The sequence below is a fragment of the Bubalus kerabau genome, chromosome 6, assembly GCF_029407905.1.
Source record: "Bubalus kerabau isolate K-KA32 ecotype Philippines breed swamp buffalo chromosome 6, PCC_UOA_SB_1v2, whole genome shotgun sequence".
Taxonomy (NCBI): Eukaryota; Metazoa; Chordata; class Mammalia; order Artiodactyla; family Bovidae; genus Bubalus; species Bubalus kerabau.
This window is the reverse complement of record NC_073629.1, coordinates 44,310,558-44,332,138: the sequence shown is the minus strand read 5'-3', so window position 1 is coordinate 44,332,138 and position 21,581 is coordinate 44,310,558. Positions and strand designations below refer to the sequence as shown.

Here is a 21,581-nt window from a genome sequence, read left to right as displayed (position 1 = left end):
AGGTGCAGAGCTCCCATGACCCCTCTGAGGCACCAGCCTCCCCACACCTCCATGTGGTCAGCAACCCAGGAGCTCTCCGAAACCTACACTTTTGGAACTTTTATGGAGGCTCGGAGAAGGAAATGGCAACCCACTCCAGTATTCTTGCCTGGAGAATCTCATGGACAGAGGAGCCTGACAGGCTACACTCCATGGGATCGCAAGAGTCGGACACAAGTTAGCGACTAACCCACCACCACTATCATGTGGGGTGAAGGATTATTAGCTCAATTTTCAGCCTCTCTCCTTTCTCTGGAGAATAGGGTCAGTGGGCTGAAAGCAGCAAGCTTCTAATCATGGCTCAGTGTTTTGGGGGACCAGCCCCCATACAGGAGTCCACTAAGAGTCACCTCATTAGAACAAAAGATACCCCATCATTCAGGAAATTCCAAGGGATTTAGCAACTCTGTATTAGGAACTGGGGTCAAAAGGCCAACTATTAACAGAAACCAAGCAGAGACATATATATATATATATATATATATATATATATAAATTTTTGTTTATTATTTCACAGGAACTTAAAGAGAAAGTATAGTAGAATGAAGAGAATAAGCCACTAGAAGCCTGGAAACATGGGTTTAGCCTGTCTCTGTTCTCCCCTTTACTCCATCGTTGCATCGTGTTTGCTGAAGAATTTATCTCTCAGGGTCTGTTTATCTTTAACTATGCAACAGGGACCCTGAGGCCTCCTCTAGCTCTCTACAAGTGCCAACATCCTGTGACTCTGAATGAATCTCTCCATAATTGGAGATTATAAACTTGGTACAGAGATACAATAAAAAAATCTCCAACAAGAGCTAATGCCTTTTATACGAATATAAGAAAAGATAACAATCTTTTTTTAGATTGTTAATAGATTCCTCCTGGGAAGCTCAGATCCAAAATGACTGGGAATCCCCCAAAGCAACTTTAAAATAAATAAACATTGAGACTAAACAACCTGAGAATTACTGCAAACAACAAATCGAATTGTTTGGTCAAACAAAAGTTCATAATAATGTAATCAAATGGCTCATCACATATTGCATAATGTGGAAAAGAAGGTAAACAAAACAAGACACTGTATAGGGGCATAGGAGATTTAGCCTTCCCTATGAGAAAAAATTGCTATAAAGAGACAAGAAAGTGGAAGAAAGAGAAAAAAATGAACTAATATTTACTAAATACCTATTAAGTACAAATCAATCAGAAATCTTATATTCATTCTATTTGGTTCTCACAGTAATATATATGGTTCTGTAAGAATTAGATATTATTATTTCTCATTTATAGGTGAAGATACTGAGACTTTAAGATTTAAGTAATTTGTCCAAACTCAAACAGAAATTAGATGAATCAGAATTCAGGCCCAAATTTGTTCTTCTAACTGTAATAACCTTCCTTAAGACATTTTTTGTTATAGTCACTTCTGAATTGAGAAGTCTAATTCATCAGAATTGCTTTCAGTAAAGCCTTTCCAATGTTTGTAACATGAATAACCCTTTCCAAGATGTGTTTTTTAACTGTACTTCTTTTGAATCAGAGGGCTTAAATAGAATTCTAGCTGATCAGCTTGCAAGAGTTCAAGCTGTAGAATTCTGCAGTACTCATTGGCCTTAGTTGAAATAAGAGTGAAGAACTATATCACCATTTCAGGATTCTACCCCCACACCCCTCCCAGTTTAGCTGAAACCTAAATTTAGCTTCAGCTTTAAGTTCCCTCTTCAGGTTTGCTATTTGGCTGTATTTTAAAAAAGAAAATAAACCCTGCTGCTTCAGATTTATTTTCAAATGAAAACATATCCACTGCTAGTATAGACTACACGTGACCGTCACAACCACACCTTGAACATCTAAGGTCCTGCACTCCTCTTATTCTAACCTATAAGTCATAAAGTTGCAGTGAAGAATCCCTCCTGATTTCCTGACAGGCACTCAAAAACCTGCTACCATAACCCAGGACAGCCACTCCTTTACAAACATCCTCAAGCACAGAACCACAATTTCTAAGGAAGCTGTTCCTTTAGACTGTATTTGATGAAACTATAAAAACTCTACTTACCGATCTTGTTAAATGGGAGACTGAAGGTACCGTTGGCATTGGTGCTATTGTAGCTTCAGGTGTTGTAAAAGGAGGTACATTTGGTTGTGAAATTATAGGACCAGGAATCTTCACCCAGTAGATTTTGTACTTCTCAACAACTGTGGCTCTGAAATGCAGTACCAGCGAGATTAGAAAGAACCATGATTGTGGCTCAAAAAAAGGTAACTAACTAGGGACATACAACCTAATACAGGTATTTCCTGGATATATTGAGGGTTCAGTTCCAGACCACCACAACAAAGCACATATTATGATAAAGTGAGTCACAGAATTATGGGCTTTCCAAATGCATATAAAAGTTGTGTTTACACTACACTGTAGTCTATTAAGTGTGCAATAGCACTATATCTAAAAAACAATATCTATACCTTAATTTTTAAATTGTTTTATTTGCTAAGTTGTGTCTCACTCTTTTGCGACCCAATGGATTCTAACCCACCAGGCTCCTCTGTCCATGGGATTTCCTAGACAAGAATACTGGAATGGGTTGCCATTTCCTTCTCCAGGGGATCTTCCTGACCCAGGGACCAAACTCATGTCTCCTGCATTGGCAGGCAGATTCTTTACCACTGAACCACCAGGGAAGCCCAATTTTAAAATACCTTCTTGCTAAAAAATACTAACCATCATTGAAGACGTCAGCAAATTATGGTAGTAACATCAATGATCACTGACCACTGATCAATGATCACCATAACAAACATAATATTGATGGAAAAGCTTGAAATGTTATGACAATTAACAAAACGTGGCACAGTGAAACAAATTGAGCAAATGTGTTTGAAAAATGGCTCCCATAGACTCATTTAATGCAGGGCTGCCACAAACCAATTTGTACAAAACAAACTATCTGTGAAGTCAAATAAAGCAAAGCGCAATAAAACAACAATGCCTATACTACCTGACAGAGTTTTGTAGGAGGCAAATCTCTAATGACTCTCTTCAACTTTGATTGTTCTCTCTCTCTTGTCTTATCTGTTCTTTGGGCATATTCACAGCAGCTATGAATGCCAGACCCAGGGACTGAAGTGCACAGATTTCTTCTCCTGACATATACATGACATACCACTACTACACTTTTCACAGCGGTCATTCAAATTATTCCAAAAGGCACGTGCAATAAGCAGCTTATGGAGAAGGCAATGGCAACCCACTCCAGTACTCTTGCCTGGAAAATCCCATGGACAGAGGAGCCTGGTGGGCTGCAGTCCATGGGGTCGGTAAGAGTCGGACACGACTGAGTGACTTCACTTTCACTTTTCACTTTCATGCATTGGAGAAGGAAATGGCAACCCACTCCAGTGTTCTTGCCTGGAGAATCCCAGGGACGGGGGAGCCTGGTGGCCTGCATCTATGGGGTCGCACAGTGTCGGACACAAACTGAAGTGACTTAGCAACAGCAATAAGCAGCTTAAGAGAGAAGCTATACAGAGGCTGCACAAGCAACCATCAGCTCTTACTGAGGTCAAATCTCCTTTTTCACATTCCACTCAATACACAGGTGTACACAGATCAGGGTACAAAGTGTAAACTGTGTACAAAGTGAAGCAGAAAATAGAGACAGGGTAGGAGAGCAATTCTTTCCTTAAATGACATTCATGCATTCCTCTTTATGACATTCCATATCCTCCTTGCATGTAAGATTAAGAGAGAAGTATTGTTCTAATTCTACTTAATTTCATAATTCTGAGCAACACACAGGATCTTACTTTTCTGACAATCTAATCTGCAAGTAGTAACAATGAAAAAAAAGTCATTCAAATTTCAGGACTGCTTTTTTTCATATTCTCATACTAATACAGGAACAAAACTTTAAAAAGTATTCATCCATACACCATACAGACTCAAGTTATTAACTGATGGCTCTTACTAGTTTGAAGGCACTACCACACTTCATTCACTCAACAAATGTCCATTAAGTGTCTATTAGGTCCTCAGTCCTGTGCTAGGTACTCAGTATATACTGCTGGAAAAAAACAAACAAAACAACCACTTACATCAGCAAACTTGTGTCATTACTACACCAAACCTCTGACATACTGGTGAATGTTCAGTAGTTATAAAAAATGATGCAGACTCTCATTATTTCAATTATACTAGTTATAGAGTTGCAAATTCTTCTACTCACAGGAAGGTTATGTGATTTGGGGCACTGCTTGGAGCATCCCAATAGACCTTGATTTCTGTTTTCTTTGATGGACTTCTATGACTTACAGCTGATCCCTGAAAGAAAATGGAAAAGAACTACCATTCAGTTACTCAATAGCTCAATATAGCTGGAACTACAACCATATCACTGTACAACTCTGGTATTCTGTTAAACACAAGGACTCAGGTGCTCAATAAATACATGTTGATTGGTTGACACCAAATTAGTAGCTGGCTCTAGAGTCAGCTGAAATGTAAGAACTGAAGAGCGTTACAAATATTGGGTGTGTTGATGCTGTATAGAGTCTGCTGATTATTTCATTTATGTAGGGCTTTCCTGGTGGCTTAGTGGTAAAGAATCTGCCTACAATGCAGGAGACCTGGGTTCGATCCCTGCCTGGGTCGGGAAGATTCCCTGAAGGAGGACATGGCAACCCACTTCAGTACTCATGCCTAGAGAATCCCATGGACAGAGGAGCCTGGCAGGCTGCAGCCCATAGGGTTGCACAGAGTAGGACATGACTGAAGTGACTAAGCAGCAGCAGAAGCATTATTTCATTTATACTGTAAGCTTCTGGTTTTCTATTAATATATACAAATAGAATGCAGAATATTCACCAAAAGAAAAAATTCCTGCCTCCAAATATGTAGCATTATCTTTTAGTAATTCCTTTCTCTTGAAGAATCTTGCTTCCCACTTTCATTTATCTGGATACTCATCCTTTGAGGTCTAGCTTAGATAAGCTCTTCCAAAATGCACTCACTCAATTCCCTACAGTCAGTGTGGCATTTCTGCCATGCTTCTCACCCACCCTGTGTATGATTCTAATCTGAGTCATCATACTATTCTACTAATGTGTCTGTCCTATATCCATATGTTCTGCTTATGTGTCACATAGCATATGTCCATATGCTTTGCTTATGTGTAAGGCTCTGAACTCATCAAATAACAAATCTTGTTCATCACCATATCCCTTGCAGGAAAGTTCCTGGTATAGTAAATGTTCATTTAATTAATTAATTAATTACAAAAGTCAGACCTCTGTTTCACTCTAGAACTCTATCTTCAATATCAACATCCTTCAAAATTCAGTACAGTAAGAAACAATATTTTGATAAAATAGCAAAAGCTATAAACTCTTAAAACTATGAGCCTAGGGTGATCCTATTTTCTAGGATGTTGATGTATAAAAATATATTGCCAGTAGAAAAATTAAGTGGAAACTTTGCTCATTGTGAGTCTATTCAGATGTCTGCAATACATAGGTAATGTCATCGTTTACCTTGCAAACACCACTCCAGTGAAAAGACCCATGGAAACTGATAGAAATCAGTTTCAAACTAAACACAAACCTGTACATCTTCACAGGTCAGAAGCTGTGACACGTGACTGTCAATTAATATGAAGGAGCCAACAGGAGGGCCACTCAAATTCTCAGCGTCACGTGCTTCTAAGAGAAAGCCTTTAAATGGTGGCCCTGACAAAGTAACTGAAAAACAAATAAAAAGGTAAATTAGGAGTTTAGCAACATCCCCCAAAAAGACTGTTAGAGGAAACATGTCACAAAATCAGGTGTACATATACAAAACTACTCTAGGAGAGAAAACAGTAGAAATCATCTCATAGTCAAAGAAATTCTAAACCATGTTCCACAAGACATTATTCCATGAGGTGTAATAGCTATTCCACAGGGAAGAAAAGGATGGTTATGGTCAGAGTGTGGTTCACGGGGCCAAAGTAGCTTGAAAAATGCTGGTTTAAAGTACACTTGTGTCTTGACTGCAGATCCCTCAGGGTTTTAACAACCTACTATATCCTATAAAGCTCTAAGAAATAGAATCCATGTAACCCATAAAGTGTTCTAAATTTATTTTTTCCATAAACTCTTTTTGTTAGAAAATATCTATTAATATTTTGCATTTCTAACATTGCAAAAAATAGAGTTTGTAAAATGCTCTTATAGATACATCCTTAAGTTTCAGCCTACTTTGTGCCAGAAGAATTAGGGGAACATATGAAACTATACAATATTAAGTAGGATAAGGGTTTAATCAGATCAGATCAGATCAGATCAGTCACTCAGTCATGTCCGACTCTTTGCGACCCCATGAATCGCAGCACGCCAGGCCTCCCTGTCCATCACCAACTCCTGGAGTTCACTCAGACTCACGTCCATTGAGTCACTGACGCCATCCAGCCATCTCATCCTCTGTTGTCCCCTTCTCCTCCTGCCCCCAATCCCTCCCAGCATCAGAGTCTTTTCCAATGAGTCAACCCTTCGCATGAAGTGGCCAAAGTACTGGAGTTTCAGCTTTAGCATCATTCCTTCCAAAGAAATCCCTAAGCTTTATTTTCCTCTTCTACTGAGTAAATAGTACTGTTAATGAAGATATATTAAATAATGACAAAAATATTTTGAAACCTATTCTGCAGAATTCCCCAGAGGTCCAGTGGTTAGCATCTAGCACTTTCACTGCAGGGCTGGGTTCAATTTCTGGTTGGGGAACTAAGACCCTGTAAGTTTCATAGTCTGGTCAAAAAAAAAAAAAAAAAAAAAAAAACCTAGTCTGAATGGATAGTAAATATACTGCTTACATAATATAGTCATCAGTAGTAGTTAAACACAAAAATGAGAAGTGTAAGATTATGGTATCTTATGAAAGCAGATGAACAAATTAAATGAAACTATATCAATCCAACAGTAATAAAGATTCAATGTACAGTAAAAAAAAGCAAAATGAAAAATGCAAACTGTTAATAGCAGCACAATACCTTTGATTCGATCTCCTGGCCTGAATGTCTTCTGACTCACTGAAATGTTGTGAGCGGGATGAGACTGTGGGGTATGACCATGCTCAGGAATCATTCCACCGCATGACTTTGTTACTTTTCCACCGGGATAATTAGCCACAAAACTAACATGCAACAGAAGGATGAAGGCACTGACGGTAAATCCAGGAGCTGTCATCTTAAAAAGATTAAAAGCACACTATTTTCAAAGGTAACTAAAATATAAGAGCTTTCATATCACAGGACAGTAAGTTCTAGACAACTATTTGCTTTCAATAATCATTTAACCACATTCTCAAAAGTATGTAATATAAAGAATGTGATGTATGAAGCTTGACCTGTATTTGAATCTCAGCTTTTCTAATTACTAACTGTGAAACTTTAGGTAAATCACTTAAGCCTCCTTTCTTACCTGAAAAATAAGGAAACAAAAACTCTCCTTTCAAAACTATTTTAATAAAATCTACAATAGATACAACCAAAAGTCTGAAAAGGAAGATAATGTTAGCTTTCATTAGCATGATCGGGAAATAATAAAATAATCCAGTAAAAGCAAAAGGTTTTGCTCCATTTCCTCCTAGAAAATTTAAACAAATAAGAACTGTTTCTTCTGAATTTAAATATCATAATCTGAATAAATCTTTGATATGAATTCTCCTAGCTTCCCATTAAGCTACTCATAATGACAGTTTTATTTGTAGCACTGAAAACTGAGGATAACAACAATTGCAAGAGACAGTATTTCCATTACCTACCACTCAAATGGGCTTCCCTGGTGACTCAGTGGGAAAGAATCCACCTGCCAATGCAGGAGACTCAGGTTCAATCCCTGGGTTGGGAAGATCTCCTGGAGAAGGAAATGGCAACCCACTCCAGTATTCTTGCCTGAGAAATTCCACGGACAGAGGAGCCTGGCAGGCTACAGTCCATGGGGTCGCAAAAGAGCAGTAAACAGTTTAGCAACTAAACAATAGTCCAGATACTTCTGAATCCTTAGCCAACGAAAATTTCTTCTCTCATCCAATTTATCTCCCTCTTACCACCTGCTTAACAGAAAACCAGTCCCACCCTTGTCTAGTCCACATCAACCACTTACTTTGTGCATACATTCAGAACCTGCAAATCACAGTATTTAATAAGACTAGAGGTAGACAGGTGGGCTTCTCTGGTAGCCCAGCTGGTAAAGAATCCACCTGCAATGCAGGAGACCCTGTTCGATTCCTGGATCAGGAAGATCCTCTGGAGAAGGGATAGGCTTCCCACCCCAGTATTCTTAGGCTTCCCTGGATGGCTCAGTCAGTAAAAGAAACCGCCTGTAATGTGGGAGTCCTGCGTCAATCCCTGGATTGGGAAAATCCCCTAGAGGAGGGCATGGCAACCCACTCTAGTATTCTTACTTGCAGAATCCCCATGGACAAAGGAGCCTGGCAGACTGCAGTCCATGGGATCCCAATGAGTCAGACATGACTGAGTGACTAAGCACTGCACAGCACAGCAGTGGTAAATGGGTAGGAAATGTTATAGGGCAACAAAGTTCACAGAGTAGACAGGCTAAAGATGAAAAGAGCTCAAGAGGCAGTGCATTCTCCATAGAAATGGGAGCTTTCTATACTGTAACTTTGGTCATAAAATAAAAATACCCTTACAATCACTAGAACAAATTATCCTTTTATAATCATGTAAATTACAACCACACAGTGGACCAGAGCTAAACTACAGAAATTCCTACTAGACACAAGAAATTGTGTTGGAGCTACACTCGTTAACTGACCCTACATGATACACCAGTGGCAACCAACTAGGTAGCCTGGCAACCAATTCTATACCCCTATCCTTTACACACATTGAAGCTAGATAGAATTATTCTCATTTGAAGATAAGCTAAAAGGACAAATGAACCAATCAAAAGCTTCTGAAAAATTCTGTATCATAAGAGAAGCATATACCTAGACTGCATATTAAAAAGCAGAGATACCACTTTGCCCACAAAGGTCCAAATAGTCAAAGCTATGGTTTTTCCCATAGGCATGCACAGATGTGAGAGCTGGACCATAAAGAAGCCTGAGTGCTGAAGAATCTACGCTTTGGAATTGTGGCACTGGAGAAGACACTTGAGAGCTCCTTGGACCGCAAGGAGAGCAACCCAGTCAATCTTAAAGAAAATCATCCCTGAATATTCATTGGAAGGACTGATGCTGAAGCTCCAATACTTTGGCCACCTGATGTGACAAGCTGACTCACTGGAAAAGACCCTGATGCTGGGAAGGATTGAAGCCAAGAGGGGAAGGGAACAGCAAAGTATGAGATGGTTAGGTAGCATCACTGACTCAATGGATATGAATTTGAGCAAACTCCGGGAGAGAGAAGAGAAGGACAGAGAATGAAGGACAGAGAAGCCTGATGCGCTGCAGTCCATGGGGTTGCAAAGAGTCAGACATGACTTAGCACTTAAACAACAACAGCAAAGATTTCTCTGTAGACTCAGAGGAAAAGCATAACTCTGAAAATCAGTTCAGTTCAGTCGCTCAGTCATGTTCCACTCTGCGACCCCATGGACTGCAGCACACCAGGCTTTTCGGTCCATCACCAACTCCCAGAGCTTGTTCAAACTCATGTCCATCAAGTCAGTAATGCCATCCAGCCATCTCATCTTCTCTTATCCCCTTCTCCTCCTGTCTTCAATCTTTCCCAGCATCAGGGTCTTTTCTTATGAGTCAGTTTTTCATATCAGGTAGTCAAAGTATTGGAGTTTCAGCTTTAGCGTCAGGCCTTTCAATGAATATTCAGGATTGATTTCCTTTAGAATTGACTGGTTTGATCTCCTTGCAGTCCAAGGGATGCTCAAGAGTCTTCTCCAACACCACAGTTCAAAAGCATCAATTCTTTGGTGCTCAGCTTTCTTTATGGTCCAACTCTCACATCCATACATGACTACTGGAAAAACCACAGCTTTGACTAGATGGACCTTTGTTGGCAAAGTAATGTCTCTGCTTTTTAATATGCTCTCTAGGTTGGTCATAGCTTTCCTTCCAAGGAGCAAGAGTCTGTTAATTTCATGGCTATGGTCATCTTCTGCAGTAACTCTGAAAATAGTTAATTACTATAGGAAACGATATTTAAGAAAACGACTGCTAGAGCAGTAGAAAAATTTTATGTTCAAACATGGCTTCCAGATCCTTTTTTAGGACAGACCAGCTTTTAAGGCCATGCAAGATTTACTGGAGAGGATCAAGGTCATTATATTAACCATGTGATCTTGGCCAAGTTATTATGAAAATTAAATGCACAAATGTGCCTCACCTAAAGAATAGTATAATGAAAAGTTTGTGAATACAGTGAATATTGTGAATATATTCACTATAGTGAATAGTTAGTTTGATTTAACTAATATTTATTTGTCACTGATTTTGTGTCAGGTGAAAGTGGAAACAAGATTTTTAGTCTCTGCTTTGAATCCACCTGTCAGTGCAGGAGACCCAAGAGACTCTGGTTTGATCCCTTGGTGAAGAAGATCTCCTGGAAGAGGAAATGGCAACCCACTCCAGTATTCTTGCCTGGAAAATTCCATGGACAGAGGAGTCTGGCAGTCTACAGTCCCTGGGGTCGCAAAGAGTCAGACATGACTGAGCAACAGCACACGTGCATTTAGTAGCTGAATAACATCAATCAGTTCATTTAATCTCTGTTCCAGTTTCTTCATTTGCAAAACACAATAAGTGAACTGGAATAAATCCAGGTCCAATCCTAACATTACAATTTTAGGAAAGCAAAGTGGAAAAGCATACTGGGAATTATCAGAGCTTGCTGTACAAGATGAGAAAGGGAAGTGACTAAGACACCATTCACTGCTGTCATTCATTAGGAAAATATAACAAGGTCAGACAGAGAAATAGAAAACAGCAATTTCTTTGTCCTTGGTCAGATACTGACCATTCAAGGTAAAGTCTATCTTCATTCCAATGGGCAATGACAATTTTCCAATTAATGATTTAAGTAACAACTTTTTAAAAATAATGTTAATTCATTAACCAATCTATGCTAACAAGACTGCATAGTTATGAAAAAGAATAAAGAGTTATACATGGAAACATTTAAGCTAAAAGTGTGGAAGGCGGATAATGAGCTATTATATTACAAGACCACCCTTCAAGCACTGGAAAAACTCCCACCAGTTTTGTATGATTTTTGCAGGTTTTTAATATTCACATTCTACCATGAGTATGATATAGAGAACAAAAGAAAAGATACCAGAGCTTGGATTTTGTCATCCCAGGACGACAGACCTCTTCCTTTAAAAGATTAAAAGAGAGATTATCCTGATTCTCTAACTGAAAAATTACCAAACCTGATGAGATTTATACAGTTTTCTTTCTTGCCTGGAAGACAGGTACTTAGTAAAAAGGTATAATGACTGCCTTTACATGCTCTGGGCTTCTCAGTTGGCTCAGCACTAAAGAATCTGTCTAGAGTGCAGGAAACCTGGGTTTGATCCCTGGGTCGGGAAGATCCCCTGGAGAAGGGACTAGTTAGTTACCCACTCTAGCATTTCTGCCTGGAGAATTCAATGAACAGAGGAGCCCAGCAGGCTACAGTTCATGGGGTTGCAAAGGGCAACTAACACTTACCACACTCTACATACGTCTCACATGAAAATTAACTTTATTATTTAAATACTAAGCTCTTGTACCTGGATGAATATGTAATTATTATTATTGTGACTGTGAACTACAGAGATTAATCAAGACAACATATTTATTACAACAAAGTAAAATTCAGGTAAAATGAGAAGAAATCAATTGAAAATACATGTAAGAAAAAGTATTATGTGTTAATTAAGGATACTTTTAAATAAAGCAGTCATTAAACATCTTTTAGTTGTGTTACTCTAAGAACATGTGAGAAAAAATAAATACGGAGGAAAGCACGTCTTTGAAAACCATGTGAGATGAGTAAGCTAGCAAATAACTAATCAAGCCTAGTTATATTTCATTAAAGCTCTAGCTTTTATTACCAGTCATTTATCTTCAATGAAAGCATCAAAGGAGTTCAAAAGTTAACACAGACACAAAAAATTGTGGGAAGTCGCCAGTAACACCTACTCCACATCAAACAGGAAATGAGTGCAGGCACTGAGAGTCTTAATTAAAGCATAGGTGTGAAGTAAAAAGGTTTTCTCAATTATGAAAAGTCACAAAAAAGTAAAAACCGAACCAGAAGAGTTTACTATAAAAAATATAAAAATTGGGGGAAAGATATTTTTTGCTATATCTTGTGGGTATTTTTAATATTTTTACCACACCCAAAGTTAAGAAATATCTTTATGACCTTACAAACATTTCAAGAGCCATCATTTACTTGTATCACACATGATAAACTCATATATTTTCTTTTTATCCTGTTACATCATTGCTGTTGTTGTTGTTTAGTCATTAAGTCATGTCCGACTTTTGCAACCCCATGGACTATAGCCCTCCATGCTCCTCTGCCCATGAGATTTCCCAGGCAAGAATACTGGCATGGGTTGCCATTTCTTTCTCCAGAGGATCTTCCTGACCCAGGGATTGAATCCATGTTTCCTCATTGGCAGGCAGGCTCTTTACCACTGAGCCACCAGAGAAGCCCTGGTTACATCCAACTGAATTGTTATTTCATAATCTACCAATGACTCTAACCTGCAATTTGAAAACATTATTTCACGGCACATAAAGACCAGACCATTAAAGTTCAGTCTTGAAAGTTCTAATTTAGGAGGATCAGGGACTTCAGTTAAAAAAAAAAAAAAAAAAAAAAAAAGGAGAGTTCTCAGAACTATAGAAGAGTATATAAGTATATAAGCCAAGCCACAAGGAGGATTTTGGAGATAGAGATGGACTTATTCAATGGAAAAAAAAAGTCTGATTCTGTATTATATCATTTGTAAACCTGAACAAAAACTATAAATATGGCTAGTAAATTAGCTTTCCTTAGATATCTGAAAACTGTTCCAAAGAGGTAAAGGGAGAGATCAATATTACATGATTTTTAGAGAGGAGGGTATGTGCAATCAAGTACACATCTTGGTAAAATTTACTGTTTTTCTCAAGGAGGAGATATCTTAGTGAATGGTTTTAGTGCTCCTCTAAGTATGGGAAGATGAAGGAAACTCGGTTCATGAAATTCTCCTGCCAGTTTCCCCAGAGCACAGAGTGCCTCCTGCTGATCTTCACAGTGAACTTCTTTCAGGATATACCATGGGTCAGTGACTGAAGCAGCTGATGACTTGATTCTGAAGTTGGGCAACATTCTTTACAATCCCTTCCCTTTCTATCTTAACTTCAACCAAGGTTTAGTAAGCATTTTGTGACAAATTTGCCCCCCGGTAGTAGGAAGGCTCATTCCCAGATCAGCAAAGATTTCACTGATAGGCTCTCAATGTGCTATTACTGAACTAAGCCCAGTTAACAGTAGCCAAAAGTCTCCAGACCACCTGTCTTACTAGTCTGTTATGGTCCAAGAAATGGTTCCTTTTTGTTGCTTCTTCCCACTACTAGAGTTATAATCGTTGAGCTTATAGTACTACATAGTTGGTCAATCATTTCAGGTTTCCTAATCATCACTGAATTTACCTGAGGTCTGTGACACATTTGGTAGTGCAAAAAACAATAACCATGTAAAATAGGCAGAATACAAATAATATAGCTAGTAACATAAATAAGGACATCAGTGAGTATTTAAGCTAAAGACTTTCATCAGGTGCAACCCAGTATTTCCCCAGGTCATCTGACTAGTTTGTTTTACATCAATCGCTGTCTTTAGGAGAAATAATATAATGGCTTCATACACAAAAATGAAAGTGTTAGTCACTCAGTTGTGTCTTTGCGACCCCATGGACCATAGCCCACCAGGCTCCTCTGTCCATGGAATTCTCCAGGCAAGAATACTGGAGTGGGTAGCCATTCCCTTCTCCAGGGGATCTTCCCAACCCAGGGGTCAAACCTGGGTCTTCTGCATTGCAGGTGAATTCTTCACCGTCTGAGTTCACTAAAGATGTCTGCATGTACAAGGTAATCAACCTTGGGTAATCAACTCCTGACTGGATTGAGAAAGAAATGTTATCTTTAAAAGAGTAGCATGACTGGTGCCAGAAGAAAAATCGATCTTTATTGCTGAGGAGGTATTTGTCTGGTTAACCCAGAATACAAGTGCACAGTGCACACTAGAGGTGAGATAGGTGGCCAAAAGGGGCAGAGAAAAAGTTTATGTTTAAATGTTCCTTGTCTGGCAGCTCACTCCAGTATTCTTGCCTGGAGAATTCCATGGACAGAGGGGCCTGGCAGGCTACTGTCCATGGGGTCACAAAGAGTTAGACATGACTGAGTGACTAACATTTTCACTTTCACTTCTCTGGCATAAAATATGAATATTTATTTCATTGTAACCATAATATAAAAACATTGCAATCCCTAAAGCACTTGAATGCTCCTTTCAGAATTTCCATCAAGCACATTCCATAATGTTTAAAATTAATAACTACTTTTTATTCAAAATTGCTTTTACTAATTAAAATTACAATGGCATCATTTTCTTTTACTTTGTTATAAGTATAAAATTTTTCAATTTGCTTATAAGTTAAACATGCTTTTGTTTATGTTTTGGCCTAGAAACAGAAGCACCACTTTTTAATAATGATTCCATTAAAAAATGAAATTGAAATTCCAAGCTAAATGATAAATTAATTTTGGGACACAGTACGTGTAATTTCAGGATTTCATCTAGGAGCTAGGGCAAAACTGTTAAGCCTATGACCAAAAGCTAGAGGGACTGGGGTTAAAGATACCCATAGGTGTTCACCTTACGGTAGCAGAGCTAGGCATGAAGAGTTTTAGAAAAGTAGGTAGAACCAGAGAAGGATAAGGAGACTGACAAAATCAGATAAGACTAAGCACAAGAGATACACAGAAAGCAATGAAATTTCTACAGCAATAAGAAAGGAAAGGATTAGTTTTACTATAGAGGGGGGAAGAAAGGGGACATAGTGTGAAAAAGAAGACAAAGAAACATACATTTGGTGATAAACTAGTAGAGACTACATCTAACATAATCCTTACAACAAGCATCATTTAGAGATGAAGAAACTGAGACCAGGAAATGTACACAAAATCCTGTACACTTTTAGGATTAGAACCCAAATCTAACTCCAACATTTGCATTCTCTTCACTTCAAATCTTTGCTCCCTCCTTGGAGAGAGGATCTGGAAGGTGGAGAGAGGATCTGCAAGGTGCAGTGAGAATCCAAATTTCACAACAAACAATGTGAGTGGGGGCATATTATGACAAATGAGAAATCGAAATTAGCCTACTTTATTCAGAATGTTGGGTCTACTATATGAGTCTAAGAAGCAATGTAGAGATTTCTCTCATAAAACAAAAGTCCCTGAAACAATGAATATAAAAACAACTAGTTTAATGCTTAAAAACACCATCAATAAATGGTAATTATCATCATTTATTATCACTAGTCACTTTCCATATCGCCATTATGCGCTAAGTTTCTGATGAACACCATTGTGGTTAAACAATTGAGATTTCCATGTGTTTCTTTCATCTGCATTTAATTTGTTCAAGCCTTTTGAAATATTTCAGAAAATGTGTTCCCCTTCTTGCTAGTAATTTAACTTCACCTTCATAGAAAACTTCCATATCAAGAGTTAAACTGACTTTGATAACTGAATCTCAAATTTTAGAGAAATTGAAAACCAGGTCAAGTATTTCCAATTCCCCAGATAAAAATGTTTCAGACTCCATTTTCACAGCAGGAAGTACAGAGAAAAACAATTTTTTTTAATTAACAATTGGAGTTGTGACATTTTCAATAAAGGTTCTAAAAAACAAAGAGCATTTAAAAAAATGACACATTAACAGTCAATTTGAGATTTGTCAGGTGTGATGACAACCTAAAATGGTCGAAAAGAATTTAGAGTTTAAGTAAAAGAAAAGGTAAAGGAAAACCACTGAAGAAAAAGAACCGGAAGCTCTCCAGTCTAATTCTGATTCCCCTAATCACAGGATCATCAGAAAGCTTTTTCTCTTACATGAAGATGTCATTGTCATTGGACGCACAGTGTGTGACTGCTCAGTCGTGTCCGACTCTTTGCGACCCCATGGAGGGTCGCAGGCTCCTCTGTCCCTAGAATTTTTCAGGCAAAAGTACTGGAGTGGTTGCCATTTCCTTCTCCAGGGGATCTTCCTGACCCAGGGATTGAACCCACATCCTCTGTAGCTCCTGCATTGGCACGCAGATTCTTTACCACTAAGCCACTTGGGAAGATATCCATCCCCAAGACTTTTTCCCTTGACCCCTGCATTTCTCTACAGACTATCCCTTCCACAGCCTCCGTTATCACCCCTGAATAATTCCCAAATCTTTCAATTGCCCCCATCCCACATTTCCATAATGCTTCAACTCAGATTTCCAAGTATCTATAGATTTCTGTTTGGATGACAATAAGCTCATTTTTTTCTGAAATGAAATTCATTATTTTTTCCTCCAAACTAGCTCTTGCATCTGACTTTCCTATTTTGATGGTGGCCTATAAACATTTCTAGTCAACAGATTTGAAACCCCAAATTCTCAAGATTTGACTCCAAGCACTCTTTGAGACCCCAATTTCCAAACAAGCTCAGCAGATTCCACCTCTACTCTTCCATTCGCCTACTTATCCCTTCAGCTTCTCTCTTCTACCTTTCATTCTATCTGTCTGCTGCTTTCCATTCTAACAACACCTTCAAGCATAAAGCTTTCATTACCTGTCACCCAGATTAGTGAAATCCTTTCCATTGCCTCCTTGTTTTTGCATCTCCATTCTAATCTGTCCTACAAAACACCACAAGATCATTTTCCTAAGGCACAATTCTCATTACATCACTCCTCTCTCCAAAAACCTTCTACAGCTTCTCAGGACTTATTCAATTAAGGACAAAAGCACTATGCATTTAATGTGTATTTAACCCAATCCATGCTCCAGCAACAATGTACCATTTGTACTTGTTTCTGGAGCAAGTACTTCCCTTTCTTTCTACCCATGTTCTATCTTCTAACTGGGACCTCCATTATGCTACACATCAAATTCCTACCCATGTAAAAACAGAAATACGTTAAATGGAAAAAAAATAAAAAATAGATACAAAAATATCTGAACATTGTTTAAAAAAAAAAAAGGTAAGTTGCCTATCGTTTCATGTAAAATGCAAAAGACTAGTAATATACAATATAAGCAAGGATGTGGAGAAGTAAGTGCTCTCATACAGTGAATAGTGTAAATCACTGAAATAGTTTTTGAGGAAATGTAACAATCTCCTACTGAACTAGAATATGTTTGACCTTTGACTCAGGAATTTCACTTCTAGGAATTTATCCTACCAAAAAAACCCCACACAACAAACAGCACAGGAAATATAGTCAATATTTTTTTTTAAACTTTGTATGGAGTATAGTTTATATAAATTCTAATTACTCTGTTGTATACTTGAAACTAATATAATATTGTAGGCCAACTATACTTCAATTTTTAAAAAAGAAAAGTCCACACAGTTATGCAAGGATTATTTGTAATAACAAAAATTTAAGACAATTTAGGTGTTTACAAAAATATTCTATGCTATGCATGCTCATGCTCGGTCTCTCAGTCATGTCCAACTATTTGCCACCCCATGGACTGTGGCCCATCCTCTGTCTACAGGATTTCCCAGGCAAGAATACTGGAGTGGGTTGCCATTTCTTTCTCCAGGGAATCTTCCCAACCCAGGGATTGAATCTGTGTCTTCTGTGTCTCCTGCATTGGCAGGTGAATTCTTTACCACTGAGTCACCTGGGATGCCCCTTATTCTATGCTATCCCCAAACTCTAAAATAATGTGTACCCATCACTATGTATAACTTAAGTAATCAACAAGGATATCTATATAGCATAGAGAACTATACTCAATATTTTGTAATAACCTATAAGGGAAAAGAATAGATGCATATAAACATATATATGTGTATAAATATAACTGAATCACTTTCCTGTACACTTAAATTAACACATCATTGTAAATCAAGTATACTTTAATAAAATATAAAATAAAATACTGTGTATCCATTTAAAAGAATGAAATAGAGTAAATAATGACAGGAATAACAGCTAATAATTACTGACTGCTTTCTAGGAGGTAGGAATTCTTTTAAATGCTTTGCAAATATAAACTCTTTTCACAAAATCCTAAGAAATGAATCTACACGCACTTGGGTGGAGACATGCTCATGCCATAGTGATGAATGAAAAAAACATACTACAAAAGGATACTTAAGTTACATACAAAAGAAAAAACACCATCCTTTAACCAGTCTCAAAAGCGGTTACTCCCTAGGAAAGTGTTTTCAATATGGGAAGAGGAGTGGACTTCTTTTTAATCCTTTTTAAATTGTGTATATTTTTTAAAGCATGCAGTGCTTTGTAATTTTAAAATAGACTACAAACATGCATATGTGAAGACTGTAAAGAAACATTAAATAAACTGTAAGATGTTTAGAATTTTTTTTCAATTTTCAAATATTCTATATTACTTTTACTGGTTTTTGTTTGTTTTGTTTTCATAAAACGTCCATGCCTCTTTCAAGGTCCATTTAAAATGCTATCAACCACTCTGTCCTATGAGACAGTGTGTAGTAAGGACTCTGAAATTGCATAGACCTAGGTTTGAATCCAGCAGGCACCACCTTAGTGACTGACCTTGGGCAAATTATTTAACCTCACTGAGCAAAATTTCTTATTTTGTTAGACTATGATACCAATATCATGGGCCTTGGTGAAGATTAAATATAATAACATCTGTGAAACATTTAGCACAGTGTCTACCACAAACCAGATCTTCCGTAAAATCCTTTCTTCCTTGGAATACTGCCTAATTCCACCAACTTTTAATAACTTGTCTCTTCTGGGAGGCTCCATAAGCTGTAGTTTTTTGCTAATAAAAAACGTTAATGCATTTCTTTTGCCACAACTGATTGACTTGTCTTAAGGAAGCAAAGGCATCCTACTCCCTGATTTCCTTTCACAATGACTAGGCAGACAACCTTGAAAACAGCACTCAACGCAATGCAACAGTGTGATTTCCAGAGAATCTGACATTACCTAAGCGGACAGGTGTGAAACAGAAGGTACGGTCAGCAAAAAGAATCAACATATTGGCTTATTAAAAGACTTAGTAGAACTCTTCCCCTTAATAAAAAAAAAAAAAAAAGTCCTTCAAAAAGTCAAGCTCATTGTTCTCAGTAAATCAACAGACCAAGTTTTAGCCTCCCACCTCTGCATTATCCAAGTAAACATTCAAAGCTTTCTTCCACCTTTTCTCTAATTCAGAGAAAGAAGAAAATATCTGAAGTAAAACTTTAGCTTTATAAAGAATTATTTCTGATAATACATTTACAAACTGAAAACTCCCCCTTTACCCCTAGGACAGCACGACAAGATATTAAAAAAAAATTGAAGGCAGAGGTAACACCTAGTCACCCCAGAGCCTCTCTGAAATTCTAAAGGCACACCAGAGCTGGGGGTGGGGGAGCTAAGATTGCTAAATTAAAAGACACTTTAAAAATCAAATAAAGGATGCCATTAGGTTAAGTAAAAAGGGAGCTTCCATTGCTAAAAATTAAGGGCAAAACACTGATGCATGAATAAAGTCAGTGATTTTCATGATCCCAAACATGTCTCATGGGATTAAAGCTCTGTAGTCAAAGTCATGGAACATATTATTAACCTAACTCGCTAGTGAACATTCATTAGCTCAACACAAGCTCACAAGCTCCAGAACACAGTTCGTTAATAAGACATCCATCCTGCGTATCCGACAGCCTGGGTCAGCACAAGCAACTGCTCTCGCAGTACAGTCACTGAGCTGGAATTAATTCTTAAGCGCCTTGCAAAAAGCTCTGGCAGAAAGAAAACAGGAGACACTTACCTTGAGAAGCAAAGGCAGCCTATCCAACTTCCGGTTTTGTTAACAACTCGTATCTCTTTCTCAGCAGCTGGGTGGAGCCAGCTTACCCATAAGAGAGTTTCCCAAACTAAGCAGCAAAACAGGATTTGCAAGACCGGCACTAGTCTCAGGACTCTGTTTCTGAGAATTAACCCTTCTGTTCTACACAAAGAAAAAATTTTACCATTACCAACTAATCACTGTTTCACTGAGAAAATTAAATTTTTGTCTTTAACTATAAAACCATCTGAAATACAACCTGCTCTGTATAATGCTAAGTAAAGACAGAGAACCTGTTTGTGCTTAGGTAAGGGTTGCCAAATTTAGCAAAATAAAGCATAGGATGTTAAATTCAAATTTCATATAAACAACCAATCATTCATTAATATAAGCATTATCCTATGCAATATTGATGACACATTTATATTAAAAAATGATTCATTGTTTCCCTAAAATTCAAATTTACCTTCTATTTTATCTGACAGGGTTTCCCTAATTGCTCAGTTGGTAAAGAATCCGCCTGCAATGCAGGAGACCCCGGTTTGATTCCTGGGTCGGGAAGATCCACTGGTGAAGGTATAGGCTACCCACCCCAGTATTCTTGGGCTTCCCTTGTGGCTCAGCTGGTAAAGAATCTGCCTGCGCAATGCGGAAGACCTGGGTTCCATCCCTGGGTTGGGAAGATCGCCTGGAGAAGGCCACTATTCTAGCCCGGAGAATTCCATGGACTGTATAGTCCATGGGGTCACAAACGGTCGGATATGACTGAGCGACTTGCACTTAACTTAGCTTAGTTTAGCTTCGTTTATCTGGCAATCTCATCTAGGGAATAACAATAATTAGCAGACTATTCCAATTAACTACAAAACGTGTAATAGAATCAGACTGCATTAAAATGACACCTTTGAAAGTGCAAGTGACATAATGCAAAAGAATTCTTTTATTATGCAAATTTTACTTTGGGGCTTCCCATGAGGCTCAGTGGTAAAGAATCCACCTGTCAATGCATGAGACTTAAGAGTCCTAGCTTGGATCCCTGGGTGGGGGGGAAGATCGCCTGGAGGTGGAAATGACAACCCACTCCTGTATTCTTGCCAGGATAATCCCTCCCATGGACAGAGTTGCCTAGTGGGCTACAGTCCATGGGGTCACAAAGAGTTGGACAGACTCAGGCTGAGCATGCACACCTTGGAATTTAGGAGTTTTGTTTGTTTTTGTTTCTTTTTAAAGACTTTAAGCTTTGTTTTGCCAAGATTTTTTGTCCAAAAAAAAAAAAAATCAGGGCTAGGAAAAGACAATAGTAAATACCTCGGACCACGACTAGTATGTGCGGACTGAAAAACAGACTGTCACACATGCCTTAACTTGTGATCACCAGTTGGCAATCACATTAGTAAATTTTCTAAAACTTTTTCAAAAGGGAAAAGAGTAGGGAAAGAACACCATCACTTTAATCTTTAGGAACTTGCCACAAATTAACAAAAGCCCCCTCTACAGGATTTTAGAGAGAAGCTTTAAATAA

General features: G+C 38.1%; 1 protein-coding gene across 1 annotated transcript in view; it reads right to left on the bottom strand.

Annotated features, from left to right (window-relative positions):
• FRRS1 (ferric chelate reductase 1) overlaps window positions 1-20,190 on the bottom strand; it is a 52,756-nt gene extending 32,566 nt beyond the window's left edge. Inside the window, exons 1-5 of the mRNA XM_055585007.1 lie at window positions 20,042-20,190; window positions 7,047-7,242; window positions 5,627-5,763; window positions 4,254-4,348; window positions 2,084-2,231 (exon numbers count right to left, since the gene is read on the bottom strand). Of these exons, the coding sequence (XP_055440982.1) occupies window positions 2,084-2,231; window positions 4,254-4,348; window positions 5,627-5,763; window positions 7,047-7,242 (576 nt within the window). The 5' untranslated portion in view covers window positions 20,042-20,190. The remainder of the gene's footprint in view (window positions 1-2,083; window positions 2,232-4,253; window positions 4,349-5,626; window positions 5,764-7,046; window positions 7,243-20,041) is intronic.
• Window positions 20,191-21,581: the final 1,391 nt, after the last annotated feature.